This window comes from Gadus chalcogrammus, chromosome 14 (assembly GCF_026213295.1).
Source record: "Gadus chalcogrammus isolate NIFS_2021 chromosome 14, NIFS_Gcha_1.0, whole genome shotgun sequence".
NCBI lineage: Eukaryota > Metazoa > Chordata > Actinopteri > Gadiformes > Gadidae > Gadus > Gadus chalcogrammus.
Window position 1 is genome coordinate 14,968,677 of NC_079425.1, and position 22,468 is coordinate 14,991,144.

General features: G+C 43.3%; 2 protein-coding genes across 2 annotated transcripts in view; both read left to right on the forward strand.

The window, feature by feature from the left end:
* The first annotated feature begins 2,066 nt into the window (after positions 1-2,066).
* Positions 2,067-7,085, forward strand: rrad (Ras-related associated with diabetes). The gene is made up of 5 exons (XM_056608561.1): positions 2,067-2,267; positions 2,424-2,809; positions 3,422-3,495; positions 3,624-3,828; positions 4,729-7,085. Exons 2-5 carry the CDS (start codon positions 2,437-2,439, stop codon positions 5,004-5,006), a joined length of 930 nt encoding a protein of 309 aa, XP_056464536.1. The 5' UTR covers positions 2,067-2,267; positions 2,424-2,436; the 3' UTR covers positions 5,007-7,085.
* Positions 7,086-8,522: 1,437 nt separating this feature from the next.
* Positions 8,523-22,468, forward strand: part of cdh16 (cadherin 16, KSP-cadherin) — a 33,564-nt gene continuing 19,618 nt past the window's right edge. The window contains exons 1-8 of the mRNA XM_056608692.1: positions 8,523-8,769; positions 9,152-9,202; positions 9,310-9,408; positions 11,371-11,505; positions 11,765-11,894; positions 12,989-13,147; positions 13,324-13,520; positions 21,721-21,846. Of these exons, the coding sequence (XP_056464667.1) occupies positions 9,158-9,202; positions 9,310-9,408; positions 11,371-11,505; positions 11,765-11,894; positions 12,989-13,147; positions 13,324-13,520; positions 21,721-21,846 (891 nt within the window). The 5' untranslated portion in view covers positions 8,523-8,769; positions 9,152-9,157. The remainder of the gene's footprint in view (positions 8,770-9,151; positions 9,203-9,309; positions 9,409-11,370; positions 11,506-11,764; positions 11,895-12,988; positions 13,148-13,323; positions 13,521-21,720; positions 21,847-22,468) is intronic.

Here is a 22,468-nt window from a genome sequence, read left to right on the forward strand (position 1 = left end):
TGGTGGTGTCATTTTGCAAAGATTCATTTGGGAAAATGTTTTCCTCTGCTTTCCTTTACAAAATTGTATTAAACTTCTGTCAAGTGTTTTTGTTTATATATTAAAATCCCACATTGACTTCTACATGTTTGTTGCGGTTCATTTTATTGTCCTTTAACTTGGTTAATGTCAAGCTAAACTCCTGCAATACATTTAATATACATGATTGTTATTCTGCGATGTTCACATAATCCATTTTGTAAAAATATGAAGCCTCCATATTACATAATTCAAGCCCATTCATGTATCTAACAATGTACATACTGCCCCGCAGGCTATTCTCTGCTACTACAACACGTTCAATCCACCAACCCGTCTCACATCAATGTGCTATAGCTGCGTTGGTTCAAACAGAAAATGTAATTTGGTGTGAGACAGTTGTCCAGCAGAGGGAGCGGTCATACACCTTAATTATACAGAAATGTCTATTTACATTTTAAAATGTTCATGGGCTGGTCTAGTTTGTCTGCAAATAACTCTGCCTCCAGCAACAGTATTGGTCGAAACGTATGAAGTGAAGGAAATGAAAGCCCAGTTCACCAGTTCTGAGGTCACCTGTCCCAGATTTTGGATCATGAATGTATTGAGCTCGGAGGAGGACGCGTGTTTACCTGTTCGATTAGAACCTGTGTTTACCCCGAATATAATTTTTGGGTTAAAAAAATAAAAAAGTAAAAATATAATTATTTATAAGTACTAGCCTAGTCTAGATAGTCCTTCTGGCAAGAGAATAAACAGTTTGAAAACATAAACTTTTTACCACCTCAAGTGAATTAACCTATCCTATCCCCAGTCAGATGTGTGTGTAAAGTCTGTCTCACTTGTATTAATTTTACTCTGAAATAACTTGAATGGAACTTTAGACATTTGGGGATAAGCAGCACAGCAGTCAGGTAACTATTTTAAGCTATAATAAACTGCGCATTTTGTTTATTTAGGTGAAGCATTAGGAAAAAATGCTCATGCAAAATAAAGCATAGAAAGCATGTTTCTAGGTTTATGAAACCTAGAAACACCCCTGGCTTAACCCTGCGTTCACACCAAAAGATGCAAAAAGTTGACGCGCGTCGTGATCCCATTCAAAGTGAATGTAGAGACGCGTTGCTGCTTTACTGCCGATGCATTTGCTGCCGAGAAAACGGGCAGCAAAACTTGATTTGACGCGCGTCAAAATCTGATTTGCGGCGCGGCATGCCCGTGCCCGCTGCCGGGCACGGGCGAAGGGCGCGTTCACGTATTTTGCGGCGCGTCAAATGCTGCTCGAGTTGCAATATTTCAACTTTTGACGCGCCGCAAACCTTTGACGCGCCGCAAAACTTGATTTGACGCGCCGCAAAACTCAGGCGTCAACGCGTTCGGGCAGCAAATGCATCTTTTGGTGAAAAACTAATTTCACAAATACATGTTTTTGGTTGTTTCAGTCATTAGCCTGTGACGTCAGTGGGGGTGGCAAGTGGAATCACGTGACAGTACTTGGACGTTGGATGTTTATGTCCTACAAGCCGCAGCGAGACATGATAGCCCAAGGATGGCTAGAGTGCGATGACTGCAGAACGTTAGAAAAGCAGTAACATTTTAGGCCACCAAGGGGCAGCAACAAACCATTGAGTTTCACCACTCGTCTCAACGAGTGGTGAGTGGTGTTTCAAATGTAAGCTACCCTTTTTATAGTTTTATATGTCTCAGTATTTAGGTCAATAATAAAGATAATATAAATGCGGGTATATGAAAAATAAATAGCCGTGCAGTGCCGATGTTCTATGATCGATTTAAATCATAATTATAAAAAATACTTATTTAAATTGTAAGTAGAAAATAAAAATATAATATTCGTAAAATAAATTGCACTTTGTGATTTTAAACCATCTCTCTACCTGCTTTAGAGACATATCCCTACTCCTGGCAGAGATAGACGGGGAGATTCCTCCACCGCCTCCGCATATCCTTCCAGTCATCCCTCCCTCTTGCCCCCACCCTCTCGTTATGATGTGACCGTTACGCACGGCTATAATAAGCTAGAACGAGATTCTCCGGGGCGAATCCTTCCCGACGTCACTCCTGGTGCCCCATAAATAGAGCGGACAGGACTCCTCTCTGCACTCAAACTCAAAACACATAATTTCTTCAGCGCGTGAACGACAACAGAGGATTAAAAATAAGCGAGTCCATTCGGTTCCTGGATATTTGAACAGGACTAGTATTACTCCTACTACCAGAAGCCACATCACGTAAGTTCAACATTATCCGTCTGCCTTTTAAACCAGTTGTGTTTTGTGTGTTGTAATGTTGTAGTTCAATTCACCGAACGACAAAATATAATTATCACGTGGGTGTGGTGTTTCATTGTCCATGTTTTAACTCGTGCATGGGGCATATCTCCACAGCTTTGAGCAGACCATGACTTTGAACAAGGGAGATAAACTGCGGAACATGGAGAGGAGGCGAGGCAGCGTCCCCTTCCCAATGAATCTTCCCAACCTGCACCGGCGCAGCATGCCCGTGGACGACCGCGACCTGCGCGCCTCATTGCCTCCGAGTCAGGTGGACGAGCTGTCTAACCTGCTGCGCTGTACCTCCTCCTATTCCTCCCCCGGAGAGCCACTACGGGACAGCTGCGTGTCCGACTCCTCCGACTCGGTAATCTCGTCCGGCAGCGACGCCGAGAACCAGCTGTATAAGGTGGTCCTGTTGGGGGAACACGGCGTGGGCAAGTCCAGCCTCGCGCGCATCTTCGGCGGTGTGGAGGAGGCTCACGACTCTGAGGAAACAGGTGAGAGGATGATCATGATCATGATTTTGGTGGAGATGCTGTCGCAGATGACTTATAAAGTCTATTGGAGATGATGGAGGTGTAGGTGTGTGATTCTCGCTTCAAGTGACAGTTTGACAACTTAATTATTCATCATGAATAAACGACTTTATCATTAATACATCCTATTGATGAATGCAACTAATAGTGAATCATGAAACTGTATAATCTCTCAATCTAGCTTGATTATTTTACTCTTTGTGTTGTCTAATCTGTTTTGAATCTGAGTGGACGGATCGATTTGTTTTCTGTCTATGTGGACATTCACTGTGTGTTTCCAGGCCATTACAGATCCATTAATGGACCCAATGTGGAGGAAACATTTCTAGTCAATAAATGCTAATGAGTGTATAAATAGATACACATGTAGGCCTCCTAACTTAAATTGTCATATATTAATTATATTAAGACCATTAAAACATTAACACAGGCTAATTTCCAAAACTCTGAAAGTTAATTTAAATTCACTGATCTCTGACGCATTGCCTGTATATTTATTTTAATTCACTGCATATTCACATATATCACTATGCATTTGTTGTATAAAAGTTCCATCTGTTTTCTACTCTTTAGGAAACACCTATGACAGATCGGTGATGGTTGATGAGGAGGAGGCGTCCATTTTGTTGTACGACGTTTGGGAACAGGTGAGCCAGGAGCCAGACTATATTTATGGCAAATCGGACATTATCATTGGTCTGAATATTATTATGATATGGTGGTTCCCAGAGCGATAGTGTGTAGTGACGCATGCCATGTATGTCTCTGTTTCCAGGACAACAGTCCCTGGCTGAAAGAGCAGTGCATGAAAATGGGAGACGCCTACATCATCGTCTACTCCGTGACGGACAAGTCAAGCTTCGAGAAGGCGTCGGAGCTGCGTATACAGCTGCGCCGGGCCCGTCAGTCGGAAAACATACCCATAATCCTTGTCGGCAACAAGAGCGACCTGGTTCGATCCAGAGAGGTGTCTAAAGATGGTGAGTTGAAGTTGATTGAGTTTATTTATAACACGCTCTTTATCGTTTTACTCCTACGATCATGGTAGATGTGAACCACCTGACTAATTCTGAGGGTGATGGTTAATGGCTGGGTGCGGCATGAGACTGGGTGAGGGTTAGAGAATAGGTTAGGGTTAGAGACTGGCTGAGGGTGAGGGATAAAGACTGGGTGAGGGATAGAGAGTGGGTGAGGGTGAGGGATAGAGACTGGGTGAGGGTGAGGGTTAGAGAGTGGGTGAGGGTGAGGGTTATTACATGGAAAAGGGTGAAAGTTAGAGGCTGGGTGAGGGTGAAGATTAGAGATTGGTCTAAGGAGGAGGTTTAGAGAGTGGCTGAGGTTGAGTGTTAAAGAGCGGGATATTGGGAGAGAGCCATTAAAGTAGAAGAAATAGCAAGCACATCAGCCACAATGAAAAGCGTTTTTAGCCGACGTGGTTCCTTATCAGGCGTTACAGTACAAATGTAGCTAACTATAGCAGTCCATCGTGTCTACATATGTTCCTTACAAGAGTCGAAGGGATTGAGTAACAATCTTTTATAGTGGTTAGCGTTATTGTTTTTCTTCAACTATGAAAAGGGGTCACGCTTCAAAAGGTGTTTAGGCTGAAAGGGAAAGGGAGGGCAGAGGTATTCTGACGTGGGGTTGTCAGGGCCATGGTTTACATTTACATTGAGGCACAAAGCAATTACAATCAAAGCTTAAGAATCTAAATTGGAGCAGCAACAACAAAATGTTATAGCACTGCATAATCCAGTTAGAGGAAATAAACTGCTGGACAAAGTGCATTGGTTCTTGGATGTTAAAACCTATCAAGTGTTGGCACCCTTCAGTTCACCAACCTGACTCTCTGCCCCGTCCTGTCTCCGGCCGTCTCACAGAGGGCAGCGCTTGCGCCGTGGTCTTCGACTGCAAGTTCATCGAGACGTCGGCGTCGCTGCACCACAACGTGCTGGACCTGTTCCAGGGCATCGTGCGACAGGTCCGCCTGCGACGCGACACCAAGGAGGAGAACGCGCGGCGCATGGCCAACTGCAAGCGGCGCGAGAGCATCAGCAAGAAGGCCAAGCGCTTCCTCGGCCGCATGGTCGCTCGCAAGAACAAGAAGATGGCCTTCAGACAGAAGTCCAAGTCCTGTCACGATCTCTCTGTGCTTTGAGGGGAAGGGGATGCAGAACTCCCCCCCCCCCCCACCTGCTGAAGACCAGAAGCTGTGTGTGTGTGTGTGTGTGTGTGTGTGTGTGTGTGTGTGTGTGTGTGTGTGTGTGTGTGTGTGTGTGTGTGTGTGTGTGTGTGTGTGTGTGTGTGTGTGTGTGTGTGTGTGTGTGTTTTAACACTAACACTTAAAGGACTAGTATCGTTGTACAGAAATGCAATATATATTTTTTTTTTATTAGAAACTAAACACAAGAGCCAACAGAGGACTTGTGGGACTGAGAATATTCAGGCCGCGCCAAGAGGAATAATACGCATGTTGTTGATTTTTATTTATTATTATTATTGTTATTATTATGATGATTATTTCAAGACAATTATTTTATTCTGTGTCTGCCTTAAACGATTTTCTGCCATCATATGGTCCTTTTTTTTCTCATGGTCTGGTAGGATTACCTGGTAGGAAAGTGTGTGTATATAAACGGTATTCTGACAGACTGTGTAAGGAAAACATACAAGTCATGGTGTTATCCAAGGCACACTGTGCCAGATCTCAAACTTGGATTTCTGGAGTCCGTTCTACTTGATGAGTGGTACGCAGGTTCGTACCCGGCCCAAGTCAGGATGAGAGAGAAGTTGTGATTGTGTTTTTTAAAGATTGACATGACATGAATAATAACAGCAATAAACAGATGTTGGTTGTTTGAAGCATACGGTTACTATGAAATTATTGTTTACATTTGTTTCTTTTGCAATAAAAGGTAATTATTACTATCCTTATCATCTCTCAAGTCAAGTCAAATATATTGTATTTGAATGGCCCTTAATCCCAGTTACAGTCTGGGAGGGCTTTGCAAGCCATATATTTATGACATCCCACTAACTCTAGCCCCCCAAATGGCAAGAAAAAAGTCCCTTTATTAACAAGGATTATTCAGAAGGAACGCAAAGTCGGGGATCCCTTCTTCAAGGGATGGTTAGGAGTGGGTAAGGAGGACAATGAGGAATATCAAGGTCTTTTGGATATGATGATGCTAATCCATGTCTATCAGCGGCATTCTGTAAAAGCCGGAGGCTTATTTTAGAGTTTAGTAAACAGAAAAGTAATCTAGATGATGTGAATGTGTGGATGAGCGTAATGCATCTGCTGAGGATAACATTGGTCTGATTATGGTTATGCTTCTAAGACTAAAGAATTTAGTTCTAGCGATACTTTTTACATGTTGAATAAAATAAATACAGGTCACAGGACACTGTGATGGTCGCTCGCACAAACAAGAAGATGGCCTTCAGACAGAAGTCCAAATCCTGTCACGATCTCTCTGTGCTTTGAGGGGAAGGGGATGCAGGACTCCCCCCCCCCACCTGCTGAAGACCAGAAGCTGTGTGTGTGTGTGTTTTAACACTAACACTTAAAGGACTAGTATCGTTGTACAGAAATGCAATATAAATATATTTTTTATTAGAAACTAAACACAAGAGCCAACTGAGGACTTGTGGGACTGAGAATATTCAGGCAGCGCCAAGAGGAATAATATGCATGTTGTTGATTTTTATTTATTATTGTTATTATTATGATGCTTATTTCAAGACTATTCTTTTATTCTGTGTCTGCCTTAAAAGATTTTCTGCCAGCATATGGTCCTTTTTTTCTCATGGTCTGGTAGGATTACCTTGAGGTCCCACTCTGTGGGAAATTGTGTGTATATAAACGGTATTCTGACAGATTGTGTAAGGAAAACATACAAGTCATGGTGTTGTCCAAGGCACACTGTGGCAGATCTCAAAGTTGGATATTTGTTTCCTCGGTGGCGGGACTTATTCTTCAGAGGTCTATATTCAAATGTGCCCCTTCTTACGTAGGAGGGGGTGCCGAAACTGACTCATTCGTTTGATAACTGTAGACAAGGTATTTTCAGAAATGCAAAAAAAAAAAAATAATGCAAAAAAGTGTTGTTTTCATAATATGTCTCCTTTAAATCTTTAAATTGTGTTAATTTTTGCTTTGGGCAGATGATTATCATTTCCATTTTCCCTGCTGCAAGCCGTTTCGGGACATCCGTCTTTTAATTGCACCCAAGCAAGTTTCAAGCTTCTGGATCTGGAGGACCCATTTGATTCAACACGAATGTCGATTTGAGTGTCGTCGGCATAACAGTGGAAGCTAATTCCGTTGCTGCAAATTATTTTGCCAAGAGGAAGCGTGCAGTTTGTGCAGTGAACTAAGGAGTGACCCTTGGGGGAAGCTGAGGTTGCGCGTTAGTGTTTTGATTTGAATGCCTTACAGAGAATGAATTGCGTACTATTTGTGAGATAAGATCTGCACTAGGAGCAGAACCTTTGAAACCAGCATATTGTTTGAGACGATGAAGATGAATGCTATGGTCAAATTAGTCGCGGGTGGCACTGAGGTCAAGCATCAACAGCAGGGAGCTTCCGTTGCTGTTCATGGTAAGGAGAGGATGGTTTGCAACTCTGCTCAGAGAAGTTCAGTGGAGTAGAAAGTCCTAAACCAAGACTGAAAAGGTTCAAAAAAGTTATTGGTCATCGGGTGGTTGATGGTTTGCTTAGCTATAATACTTTACAGCACCTCAAAAAGGATAGTAATGTTAGAAATGGGCCGATAGATGCTGAGTCCTTGAGTACAGGGTCTACCAGGCTTCTTGGGTAGCGGTTTTATCATAGCAGTCTTAAAAGTGGAGGGAACTGTTCCAGTACACTTTTTACAGTGTTTAAAAATAAATGTAGGGTTGTTTTTGTTTAAATGCTGTCGTTCTTCTTTCTGCAGCTTAGTTTCAGAGTGCAACCATCCAGGTATCCATACCCCCACCGTGAAAGAGGATAGAAATTGATCAGATAAAGCTGAGGAACAGGTTGAGACAACCAGGTCTAAAGCACCACGGGTCGGGACATGATCTAGTGGGTTTCCACCATTGTGGGTACTGGGTAGGGTGCTGGACCTAAGCCCAACGTGTCTGTGTTAGACTGAAACAACTTTAAGAGAGAATCAGACACATAGATGTTGAAATCCCCCTTAAGCAAAACTGAAGATGTCCTTCACAAAAACTGTATGGGCCCGGTGGGCTTTAAACTATAGCTAACAGGAAGGACTCTGAATAAAGACTGAATATAGTAATTTTGGGGTTAAAGCATGAGCTTCAATTAGATATATGGGCCATACCAACACCTTTTTGAATAAAATTGTTAGCGGCAGGGATAGATTTGTTTAATGGCAGATACACGTCTGGTTTTAACAACGCTTCACATAGGGCCTTGGGGGGGTTGTCTGAACAGCAGGCAAGGTTCAGAACACAAAGGGACACAGAGGGAATTAGTTTAAGCATTTAATGGTCTCATGAATTTTCATAGATGAGATTCTATCAGTGGAATGGAGGCAATCTGCCTGGAAGGCAGTCCCACAGGAAGGTCTCACAGGAAGGGACCGCGGCTAGTTAGGATTCTCTGGGTGAAAGAGTTAACCATTAATCCACTAGGAACGACAAAAACACAGTTTTCCACAGCAATTTAAACTGTTCTCACACCTTTGCCAGGACACAAACAAACTTTACTCACGTACAGAATTACAGAGCTAGTGCGGGTAAGGCAGGAGCCAGTGTGGCAGTTGTTCATATAGTCACTGTTGCTACTATCATCTAAAACCACCAGTTTGGATGTGAAGGACGTCTTCTATTGCTGCCGTTAAACCAAAGCTGAGGGTTGCGGTCAATACTACTTTCCAGAAAGAAACACCTGCTCCTGATACATTGGTATGGAAAACGGTGTATTGTTATTAATATTATTAATAAGTCTTTAAATATAATTATTATTATTATCATTATTATCACTATTATTATTATTATTATTATTATTATTATTATTATTATTATTACTTTTAACCTACAGCTGAGCTCAAAGAAAGCATTAACGCTCTACTTACCTTTCATACCTTTTTTAACCTATTGTTTGGTTGTATTGTGGGTTGGGAACGATAGTGAACAGTTAGAAAACATACCATGTTAATAAAAACTGGAAGCCAGAAAAGTTCAGCAGTGAATCAATAGCAAAATACAAGTACTGTTGCAACTATACATATATCAGTGTGAAAATGTGTGGTTGTATGTGTTTGATATGTACCTTCTAAACTTGTAGGCGACAATGGCTGCCCAGCATACTCTAGTGATGTTCCTCAGAGCTCTCACAGTAAGCAACTGTTTAATTTTAGATAATTATAATGAATCTTTGAAATTAAATCAAACATTGTTTGCTAACAACGGAAACAATTTAAGAGAGTTTGTTGTCTTCGACAGTTGTGGATGTTCCATGTCTTTATGCCCTGCTTGGGAGCTAACGTTAAAATAGGAATCCCAGAAAACTACGATGGAATCTTCCCGTGGTATCTTTCAAAGGTAACAACAGACTGTCCCAAAATACCTGAATGACTTTAATGACTTAAGACTTATACAATTATCAGCCTTCTTGATTTTTTCCCATCAAGTAATTCTGTAACAATTTATGAAAGAAAATGTTAAAACAAATATGTTGATATTACCCACACTTTCATTAAACTATGAACAGAAATTAAGAAATACAAAGGTTAAGAACAGCTTTATAGATTTTATACCAATATACAAAATAAAGGGTTGCACAGCATGTCTACGTCTTCTTTTCTGTAATATGTTATTTGTTATGATTGCCATAGCCTTCCTTCAGCTATAATTAAAATGCTTTGTGAGAATATCTGTTATAAATTGACTGAGCCTGATTCTGTAAGAGCCAATTTAGGTCTTAGACCATTCCCTGCAAATTTTTGACCAGTCAGGGTATCTCATCAGTGATTGGTTGAGATAATCCATCTTGGAACGCTTACCGGGGGAGAAACAATAGGGCGGGAAGAAGCAGAAAGTGCGGGGAAGTTATTAATAGAGAGACAGAGATGGGCTCTTCAGCCCATCTCTGTCTCTCTATTTATGCTAGAAAATCGTACCTACAGCGCCTTCAATTGCTTTATTCTTAATATATAATTGAGAATGAATGCAGTAGAATATCACATACGTTTGGATGTTCAGCTGGTTAAGGGTGTTAAAGGTTGGGTATGGAATTCTCTTTTTTGGCAATTTTTGCAAAAATAATCCTATCATAACCCACTTACAGCCACTGAGTTAGAAGTACTGAGATGAAAATTAAACAAGTCAATCATCTGTGGAACGGGCAGGCCTCGAAAAACTCCAGCCAATGATTTCCAAAACCACAGAGTGGCATTGGACAGTAATTACGTCAATTAAACGGTCGTACTGCACTCCCCCTCCCCCGCTCCCCGCGTGTGACCCCTTCGTGCACATACTCAAAGCTCGTGACCCAGAGCAAGGTGTTTGTTGTTATCCTGCGGTAGCTACTGGAGCAAGCTAACTAGCTAATCCACATTTGTACCTAGCACTAGAAGACAACCCTAAACTCCAACCTAGCTAGCTTGGCTCGCTCTCGCGCATCTGTGTTCACGCTTGTGCATGATTGCGCGTCCATGTACTTGGAATGGGTGGAGTCGGAGTCAGTAGTCTGGCTGAGCGGAAATGGACAGCGTCAATAGCGCTAGCGTCGGAATCCACCGCTACTCCTCCCCTTCCTGTTGCAGGCTTTCCCGTATTGTGCTCCCCCTCAAACTCGGAAACTAGGCAGTATGGCGAGTTTTGACGGCTTTGACGGCGCTGTAAAGCTAGCCTGTTTGGCTCTTTCCGTTGAAAATTGCAAAGAAGCTCAAGAGATTTGCTTCCAGCATTTGCTGAGGAAGAAAGATGTTCTTGCACTATTTCGGATGGACACAGCTGCTGCTTCCCGGGGTTAGCCCCGCCCTAGACGATTGTGATTGGTTTAAAGAAATAAAAACAGGCCAGCCCAGTTTCCCCCCTGGATAGACGGCTCTAAATAGCGTGGTTCCAGACCATTGTAGAGCCTACTTGCTGTAGTTTGGTCTGGCTTTGCGAGACTAGAGTCAGCGTTGAAGGAGAGGGGACCATTCGAGTTGTGTATTTTCAAAATCTGCTGGCGTTTCGCAAATCCCATCCCCAAACTTTAAGGGAGTCCGCTGGTTTTCCAGAGTGGTCAGGTGGTTCACCAGTGTGGGTTCACCAGAGTGGTCAGGTGGTTCACCAGAGTTGCCAGGTGGTTCACCAGAGTGGTTAAATAGTTCACCAGAGTGATCAGATGAGTCACTAGAGTGGTCAGATGCGTCACCGGAGTGGTCAGATGCTTCACCAGAGTGGTTAGATGCTTCACCAGTGGTCAGGTTCTTCACCAAGTGGTCAGTTGGTTCAGTAGAGTGGTCAGGTTGTTCAACAAGATGGTCAGGTGATTCACCAGTATTGTGTCTCCAGCTCCCCAGCCTCACCACCAACTACAGTGAGCTGTTGATCCGGGGGGACGACGAGGGAATATTTGGGGTAGACGCAGCATTTCTATATGCTCTGAAACCCCTTGACCGAGAGAAGCAGCCCTCCTACTCTCTACAAGTGAGATACCTATTCTATAGAACCAATGAAAGAACGCGAAAAAACTCGTGCATGTAAATTGTGTGGCTGTATGTGTGCATGTGTGTGAATGTGTGTTAGTTTAAATTGTGTGTGTTTGCGTTTATGTGAGTGTGTGCGTGTACTTTAAAAATTTTAATTATTCAACACTTTTTTCCCATTTGTTCATATTTACTGGGTACTGTGTGTGCATGCTTGCATGTTTGTGCATGCTTACATGTCTGCCGCTGTGTGTGTGTAGATGATGTACCGCATGGCGGGCCAGCGGCAGAGCTTCACGGTAGAGGTGTGTGTCATTGACAAGAACGACAACGTCCCCACCTTCAGTGCGGTCAGCATGCGGGGCAGCGTGCAGCTCGGCCTGCTCAAAGGTACCTGTGACCTCATCGTGTGACGTCATTGTGTGATGCTATTCTGGGTGGAACTGCTGAGTAGATCACTGTTTATCTATGTAGTTGCATTGCTGTGTAGCTTATAGTGTAGTTGTGTCGATGTGAGTAGATGTGTGTAGTTGTGTGTATCTGTGCGGCTGGTTGTGCAGTTGTGTTTCTGGTTATGTAGCTGTGTTTCTCTGGAGCAGGTTTAAGGCAATAGTAGATGATTGTGTAGTTGTGTATCTGTGTAGTTGTGTATATATGTGTCTGGTTGTGAAGTTACCTAATTGTGTATCTGTGTTTCTGGGTGTGTAGTTGTATATCTGTTTAGCCGTGTAGTTGCTGAGTTGTGTGTCTGTGTATCTGGATGCGTAGTTGTGTATATCTGTAGTAGTTCTGTTTCTGTCGAGTTGTTTATCTGCACTTAAGTAGTTGTGTGTCTATGTATCTGATTGAGTAGTTGTTTATCTGTGTAGTTGTGTATCTGCATAGCTGGGTGTCTGTGTGTCTGGTTTTGTAGTTGTGTATCTCTGTAGATATGTGTCTGTATAGTTGTGTATCTGCATAGTTGTGTGTCTGGTTGTATACTTGGTTAGTTGTGTGTCTGGTTGTGTAGTTGTGTATCTGCATAGCTGTGTGTCTGACTGTGTAGTTGTGTATCTGTGTGTCTGGTTGTGTATCTGTGTAGTTGTGTATCTTTGTGTCTAGTTGTGTATCTGCGTAGCTCTGTGTTTGTGTGTCTGGTTGTGTAGCTGCAATCTGTGTAGCTGTGTATATGCATAGCTGTGTGTATGCGTGTAGTTGTGCATCTGTGTGTCTGGATGTGTATGCGTTAGTTGTGTATCTGCGTGTCTGGGTGTGTACGTGTGTAGTCGTGTATCTGTGTGTCAGGTTGCCTGTTTGTAATTCAGCATCCTGTGTGTCTCATGGTCATGCTTGAGTAGTTTAAGTGTTTGTAAAGAAGGACGAGGAGGGATAAGAGAGATGCAGCAGATCTCGTTATACCATCGTAAAACACACGCACCACTGTGGGTCCTCGGGTGTGTGTGTGTGTGTGTGTGTGTGTGTGTGTGTGTGTGTGTGTGTGTCAGGTATCCCCTTCATGCGTGTGGAGGCGTCTGACCGAGACGACAGGAACACTGCCCACGCTGAGCTGAGGTTCCTCCTGATGGACCAGACGCCCCGCATCCCCGCAGCACACATGTTCGCTATAGACAGCGTCCAAGGAGAAGTGTCCCTGACAGAGGACGGTGAGCCCTACTGCCGTTAATATAAGCAGTGCTCCAAGTACTACTAGAACCATGTGTACTAGTGTTACCACTGCTTCTATCAGGTATCTGCATCTCCTCGATCTGAGGAAGTGATGTTTGGTCTCTGAAGCAGGAAGTGTTGGCTCTGTGAACCAGGAAGGGCTATGTGTTTACAGGGGCGTCCACGCTGGACCCAGAAATGTGTGGGCGCTACAAGCTGCTGGTGATGGTGAAGGACATGGCCGGCAAGGCAAACGCCTTCTTCTCCACCGGCACCGTCACCGTGGAGGTCACCGGCAACACCTGGGCTTCGCCCGACCCCGTCCGCCTGCAGGAGAACCTGCCTGGGCCCTACCCTATCCCCATCTCTCAGGTGATATCAGCATGAAGTCACCATCAGCACGACATCAGCATGGTGTGGCCGTCACCATGACAGGCGCAGTACATCATTACTACATTGACCTTGGGTGTCTTGAAAGGCGCCTCTAAATTAAATGTATTATTATTATTATTATTATCACCTTGACATCATCATCATGACATAATTGGGACAGTCAGGACATAGTTATGACAAAATCGTGACATAATCACACAATAAGTCACCATCTGCGTAACACCCCGTTCAGAGGATATCGTTAATGAAACATTGTTGTATTATTATGTTATCCCTATGCTATGCCAGAGAAAAACTTTGATATTCCATACTCTGTACCGTACTCTGTACCGTTAGTATTGCTCCTCTGTACCGTTGGTATTACTTTGTAGAGGTGCTGACTTTACTGAGAACTCATTTTTACCAACACTGATTGTCTTACCATGACCCAACAAATAGTAGAGTATCATACATTATTAATACTGATGGTGGGATGTCTCCTCACAGATGACTTCTCAGAGGTCACTTTGACCACCATCACACCTCCTCCACCTCATCCTCTCCCCCATCCTCCCTCCTCCTCCTCTGCCGTTCACCCCCTATCTCTCCCTCACTCCTTCCTCCTCCTCCACCCTCCTTTCCTACGCCTCCTCATGCTCCCTCTCCTCATAATCCTCCCTCTCCTCCTCTTCCCTCCTCCCTCCTCTTCCTCCCTCCTCCTCCTCCTCCTCCACCTCCACTCACCACATGCAATGATATGCAGATGTCATCAGTTTTGTCGTCGGTCGTGAAACAGGGTCCAGTTTCAGGAAAGAAACACTCTATCATGTTTAAGCCTTCCTGTGCTGAGCACAGCTGATTAAACACATTAGTCCCGTGTCTGTGTTTTAGATAAGCCATGTTTCCTGACATTACTCATTTCCAGTCATTTCCAATGACTTCTACTTGACTTCTTCTTTCGGGTTGATTTTAAAGGGGACATATTATGAAAACAACACTTTTCCTGGGATTTGGGGTGTTGTTTTGGGTCTTTGGTGCTCTCACACGCATAAAAACTTTTAAATAAGTCTGCACACGATTTTTTGAGTGAGATATGCATTTCTGAAAGTACCCCGCCTACAGTTACCATACGAGCGACTCAGTTTCGGCGCCTCCTCCTACGTAGGAAGGTGCCCAGTTAATATTACCTCCCACTTCCCCAGTCCCCTCCAATCAGAGCGTAGCTAAGTTTTGTGGACCAGCGGACGAGCAGCTCCGGCGGGGGGAACTCAGCGGCAGCTGCCGGACTGCTGCCGAGCTCCCCCCGCCAGAGCTGCCGGACTGCCGTGGAAGCTTCGGCGGCAGTCCGGAGGAGGAGGCATGGAGGAGTAAGGGATTGTACTCCCGGAGCTGAGCTGTCGGACTGCCTCCGAGCTACCCCAGCCGGACATTTCAGCTCCCGGAGGAAACCCGCCGGAGCTCCGAAGCTTCGGCGGCGGCCGGACGGCTTCGAATGAGGCCGGACGGCTTTGTCCAGCAGCTCAGAATGCCGCCGAAGCTTCGGCGGCATTCCGGCAGCTCTGCACGGGGAGCTCGGCGGCAGTCCACCAGCTCAGCTCCCGGAGTACCATCCCTTTCTCCTCCATGTTGCGGTTCATGGACTTCAGAGAGTCAAGGCCAAAGTTCCTTTCCCCCAATTCTTCTCAACCATGGCCGAGATATGGCAACGATCCCTCCTCCTCCATGCTGTGGTTCAGTCTGACAGCTCATTGGTCAATGGGCAGCAGCTCATTTGCATTAAAGCTACAGACACCATAAACAGTGCATTCTGAAGGGACTGAAACAGAGGGGAATAGCGGTAGGCAAGATTTTTTTTCCTAAAAGCTATTTCCAGCAAACAGCTTCAAAAACATGTTTTCTGGATCTCAAATACTATGTTTAATTGTTGGGAAAACACCATAATATGTCTCCTTTAAACTTTTTTTTTTTTTCTTCTCTCTGTCTGTCTATTCTTCTGTCTGTATGTATGTATGTTTATCTGTTATCTAATTATCTATCTATCTATGCATTATCTATCCATCCATCCACATTATCAACATCTATATCTATATCTATATATAAATATGTGCTGTCTGTGTGTGTGTGTGTGTGTGTGTGTGTGTGTGTGTGTGTGTGTGTGTGTGTGTGTGTGTGTGTGTGTGTGTGTGTGTGTGTGTGTGTGTGTGTGTGTGTGTGTGTGTGTGTGTGTGTGCGTGCGTGTGTGTGTGTGTGTTTCTATGTGTCTGTGTGTGTGTTTGTGTGCGTGTGGTGTCAATACTTTTAGTAGAATCAGATGTTGGTTTTAAGCTGACATCATGTCACTATACACTGTATGATCTAAAAACAGACTGTCCTCTGAGATCAGACGTTCTCTGGTAACACAAGGAATTGTACAATTGATCACTAGCTGGCAGAGGTTCATATATCTATCTATAGAAATACACTGTGAATATAGACCGCAAGTTTATTGACCAGAAGCTGGCTGAGGTCTATATCTATCCTTGATATATCTATATCTAAGTCTACAGTATATATTGTATACAGCTCAGTTAAAGATGTGAGATGGTTGTTGACATCTTGCTGTGAAAGATTTTCTATGGCAATCTGTTGCCATAAAAAAGTTCATAAAACAAATCTTAATGTAAGTAATTTTCTATCAATCCAGTACCTTATAAAAATAGAAGCTGATTATAATGCAAAAATATACATTGTCAGTGGAACACAATAAACACAATAAAGTCAGTTTGTTTCTATACAATCTACAGTAGAAAGAAACATAGTGTAGACATAGCATTGGTTGAACATTGATTGAAATAAATTAATGAGGAAAGGCGATGATAAAAGGACCAACAAATGTTAATTGTCCCTCCATTAGGTGACTTAAACTCCAACACCAGCTCCTCTTCTCTATGTCCTCTCCCCCTCCACCTCCTCTCTCCACCTCCCCCACACGCCCCCTCAGTCTGTTATCTGTTCTGTAATAACAGCACCATCCACCCACTCTAAATATGTACTCACAGTTGTAGGAGTAACGACTTTTCATCTCATTATTCAGAAGCCCATCACGATGCTTCCAGGAAAGATATCAGGCAAATATTCTCTTCTTAGGCATACATTTGTCGTGAATGAAGAATGGATGTCGTGAATGCAACTCCTGGATTTTTTACATATGAACATGAAATATGGCACATAAAACACAGCATTTAGTTGATTCAAATCCTGTTGTGTTTTATCTTTATTATACCATAATATGTTCTTCAAAACTGTGCTACATCTTACTTATGGTATCATGGTAGCAGTCTGTCAGCCAGATACTACACATTACTACACTGAACATGATACTGCATGAGACAATGCAATGTAGTACTGCACAATAGTACACCATTCTACACGGTACTACACAAAGAATACTATGTGGTACTGTGGTACAAGGCTGATAGACTAGTAATACACTATGCTACGTGGTACTGTAGCACCAAGCTGACAGGCTAGTACTTCACCATGCTATGTGGTACTGTAGTACCAGGATGACAGCTCACCTTGGCTGGGAGGGAAGCCTGGTTTCTCCCACGCAGCGTGACAAGACCGCCGCTGAGCCTTCGGCCCGTAGGCGGTGGGTTTCACCGCTCACATGTTCACTCACTCACTCACACCCTCAGTCACTCACTCAGTCACACCATCAGTCACTCACTCACTCACTCACTCACTCACTCACTCACTCACTCACTCACTCACACCCTCAGTCACTCACTCAGTCACACCATCAGTCACTCACTCACTCACTCACTCACTCACTCACTCACTCACTCACTCACTCACTCACTCACTCACTCACTCACTCACTCACTCACTCACACCCTCAGTCACTCACTCAGTCACACCATCAGTCACTCACTCACTCACACCATCAGTCACTCACTCACTCACTCACTCACTCACACCCTCAGTCACTCACTCAGTCACACCATCAGTCACTCACTCACTCACACCATCAGTCACTCACTCACTCACTCACTCACACCCTCAGTCACTCACTCAGTTACTCCATGAGTCACTCACTCACTCACACCATCAGTCACTCACTAACTCACTCACTCACACCCTCAGTAACTCACTCAGTCACACCATCAGTCACTCACTCACTCACACCATCAGTCACTCACTCACACCATCAGTCACTCACTCACTCACTCACATCATCAGTCACTCACTCACACCATCAGTCACTCACTCACTCACACCATCAGTCACTCACTCAGTCACACCATCAGTCACTCACTCAGTCACACCATCAGTCACTCACTCACACCCTCAGTCACTCACTCAGTCACACCATCAGTCACTCACTCAGTCACACCATCAGTCACTCACTCACTCACACCATCAGTTATTCACTCAGTCACATCATCAGTCACTCACTCACTCACTCACATCATCAGTCACTCACTCACTCAATCCCTCTCAGGCTTCCCCCCTCTCTCTGATAGTCTCTCTCTCTCTCTCTCTCTCTCTCTCTCTCTCTCTCTCTCTCTCTCTCTCTCTCTCTCTCTCTCTCTCTCTCTCTCTCTCTCTCTCTCTCTCTGAAGAGAGCACACAGGGTATGGGCCCTGGTCTAATCACATTCTACAAACAAAGTCTCTTTGACATCATGGTAGTAGACAACATCATTTTATTTACAATTTTATTGAGTTATGAATAATGATATCTTGCCTGATCCTTCTTGATGGATCTTTGGTTGACTAGTTAGACTGGGATTACCGGGTGGTTTGTTTAGTTCATGGGCTTCAACAGCCGTAACTATGGAAACAGTAAGCCATACAAGCACATCATTCTCTTTAGAGTACATGGAACGTTCTTAAACTTTCCATATAATATTTCCATATAGTCTAAGGTATACTTATCTGAGGGTATTTTACGTGGTTTAACAAAATATGTTGGATTATTATTTGAGTCTTGAGCCTTAATAATTCCCTTATTGTGTGAATAGGATAATCACAGTTTTTCTCAGTCGCTTTGGTACATTTCTCAGATCAGAATTTGAAATTTGCAAAACAGTAAGTGCATTCCTCAAAACAATTCATACAAATAGCAAAATACCATTGATTTCATGCAAAAGCAAGTCTCTTGCTCAAAATCCTTAGTTTGTTTCTCAAAGGTAAATATCTGTGCCAATGAACATGTCAGTGCCATTACAATGAAAGTCTGTGTGTCATTGTGTACGGATAAGACAGTCAAATTGCTTAGTCATGTTGTCAATATAACAGTGTACTCTGGAGGGATGTTCTGATGTAAACTATGGCTAAGGTTTTGAAGACAATTATTGTAAATTGTAAATTACACCTTAGTGTATGTGGGAGATTGATTGCAAGAGACTTTACAAGATTCACATTTACGCTTTGACTGTTTGTACTGTAATTTGTTGACAGACCATGTCATTGCTAGAAATGTGAACATAGGGAAATCTCCTTAGGGTAAACTGCACATGCATTGCTGTAGGAATTGCAGTGCAGTCTTTCTACACCTCCTGACGTTCCTGTCTGTTGGGCCACAAATTCTCACGCAGCCTCACTCCTCTTCCTCTTCTTCTTCTCTCTGGCTGTTGACCCTGTCCAATTCCTTGTCCTTCCATTGTCAGACAATGTGACATTGGGTTGTGCTCCAGCTATATAGATACTTGCCAGTTCATGTTTCAGGAGATGCACCTTTGAGCTATTTCAGTAAACTGGTTGATCGTTGGTTGATCTACCACTTCACACATTTCCCTTCTTTAGAGAAAGTCAAAATTCACCTGGTAGCAATTTACCAATTCAGGACAGATTTAGAAAAAAAGTCTAATGGAAATGTATAGAAACATGCTTGACATATTATGACAACTTGTTCAACCATTTTCAACCACAAGTGACACAATGATGTGAAGATTGAACAGGTAGTTTTGAGAATTTCAATTCTGATCTGAGAAATGTACCAAAGCGTCTGAGAAAAACTGTAATGTCTATATTGGCATACACGTCCACATATGTGTGCGTTTTTGAGCCTGTACATTATTGTGAATTAATGTCTGTGTGTTTGTTCCATCACTTGTCAAGACACACATACTTTTGAAACAGTGGAAGACACTTCTAAACAATATTTGGCTATATTTTGGGTAATTAAACCATACGTAAGTTTTACATTATCATGGAATAGAAAATAAATATTGCAAGATATATTCATGACTTGTGTACAACATGATCATTATTTATTTTGATGAATGTGGAGATGTTGGACTTCGGGAAAAGCTAAATATATGAATAATAAAAAAAATGCTTTTAAGGGGAACCATCCCACTCGGCTAGTTTCTAGCATCACAGAATATTGCCTCATGCCATCTGCAACATCAAATTGATGTGACAGATGTGTTAACCATTCAAATAAGCCAAATTCCATGCTATACTGTTAAGAAAAACATAAGATATTGGTGGAATTTCAATATTGTTTTATTAAATACCAATTTAGTTTGCTGATGTTTGTGTCAGACTGTATGTAAAATGTATTTTGCTACACAAATGCTCACTTGTGTAAACACTAAATGTATTGTTTGAACAAAATTACCTTCAGGATGTTGTCAGACATAAAAAAAGATCTCAAACTTTGGGAGTCTGGATGAAAGGTTCTGGTTGGTTCTGGTTTGGAGAGTCACCTCTCCAAAACACAGGCTGCATGGGTCACTTTATATACACCCCCTTCAAAAACAAGGCCATTAGAATTGCTTTAGGTTGTAGTACATTTTAAGGAAATTTTAAGAGATGATCGTTAAAACTTTTACGACTCTCGTATTTTATTTTAACTTAAAAGTAATTTAAAAGAGAACCATTATATATAAATATATGATTGTACAATGAAAAATATAACATTGCAAGTATATATTTGAATAAATAGCTGCAGAAAATGATAACCCCCTTGGTCTAAAAGTGTAAAGCCATCAGGCAGACCTCATATGTTTTTTCCATACTTGGGGTTCATGAAAACCAAAAGACGAATCCCTGAAAGCTAATTCCTCGCACCAATATAAACAACACAGCCGCCAAGCACAGACTGGGGCAGTAGAGTCTTTCGTTGAAAAACACTGGATTGCACAACAACCACAAAACACAGGCCAGGCAAAACAGATGACCTCACCACTTGTGTGGATGTCCAGCACAGAGCTATTTATAACGCCTCGACTGATCATTTCTCAAACCTTCACGCTCATCTCTTAAAAGGCGTAGTGGTCAGGAAGTGCGACTGGAACACCAGGAAGGAGTCAGTTATGCAGCAGCGTGGCCGCGCATGTGTGTGCATATGTGTGCATATGTGTGTGCACGACAATCTCCAAAACAAAGAGGAGGGGCGAGGGAGAGAGGGAGAGGGGCGGTGTAGTGGATTCACATGCCCTGGATATGTGTATGTGTGTGTGTGTGTGTGTGTGTGTGTGTGTGTGTGTGTGTGTGTGTGTGTGTGTGTGTGTGTGTGTGTGTGTGTGTGTGTGTGTGTGTGTGTGTGTGTGTGTGTGTGTGTGTGTGTTGGGGGGTTGCTGAAGCTGTTCTCTCCTTGTTGGGTTCTGTTTGATGGTTAACCAGGGCCTCGCTGTGTGCTTAGGGGGCTTTGGAGCGAAGTGGAAAATCCCCCCCCCCCCCTATCCCAGGAGGGAGAGACAGAGAGAGACAGAGAGAGACAGAGAGAGGGAGGGAGAAGGAGAGAGTGGGAGAGAGTGGGAGAGAGTGGGAGAGAGAGAGAGAGAGAGAGACCCTCTGTTCCTCATCATTGTCAGTTCGTTCTGTCGGTTCTTTATCATGTAAACATGCGGTCGCCTGGCGCAGGACTTACACATCATACATCTGCTCACCTCTTTCTGTTCTGTTTTCCTCTCTGCTCTCGCTGCAGATGATACCACTTTCACTGTTTGTTTTTGTGACGGAAAGATACCTTGACTTAAGGTTGCTTATGTGTGTGTTCCATATGTGTGTGCGTGTGAATGTGTGCGTTTGTTTTCGTAATTGTCTGTGTTTCTATCTGTGTCCGAATGAGTTTTCTGGCTTCAAACCTGTGCGTGTGTGTGTGTGTGTGTGTGTGTGTGTGTGTGTGTGTGTGTGTGTGTGTGTGTGTGTGTGTGTGTGTGTGTGTGTGTGTGTGTGTGTGTGTGTGTGTGTGTGTGTGTGTGTAGGTAAAGTGGAGTGGCAGCCAGGCAGAGTACAGTCTGGAGGGGGAGTTTCCAGAGATGCTGTTCACCATAAGCATGGATGGAGTAATCTCCCTCAATGCTCCCCTGGACAGAGAGACCCAAGACCAGGTCTGTATCAGCGGTACACTTACACCCATAGCAACACCAAGAACCACACTCCACAGTCTAACCCGGGCAGTAACACCCACAAAGCTATCACCTATCCCAAAATACCTCATATTAACACCTAAAACTAACCTCAAACCTGCACCAAAACCTACGCTCACACCTAACACTAAGAACCACACTTTAACACCACAGTCTAACCCGAGCAGGCACATGCACCAATCACTAACTACTACCTCTATTCTAACCCTAACCTAACTCCAAACAAAACCACTGACCACTAACCGTTCCACCTAATCTAACGCTTACTACGGCCCAAAGCCACAAGAAGTGGGAAGAAACTAGGGGTGCTGATGAAAAGTGCCCTGACATTCTTTTTCAGTATTAATTAATCATTGATCAATTAAAGTTGGTAGAATTATATTCTGACTTTAAAATTCGGATTTTGAATCGCAGAATTCTGAGAGTAAAGTCAGAATTCTGATATTAAAATTCTGATTTCTGAATTCTGATTTATTTTACTTCCGATTTCTTCGGTCAGCGTGCGGTTGCTATCCTGTATAACGCAAACTGACTCTCACTGAACTTGGTTCCCTGCAGGTGGCCATTAGGAATAACGTGGTCC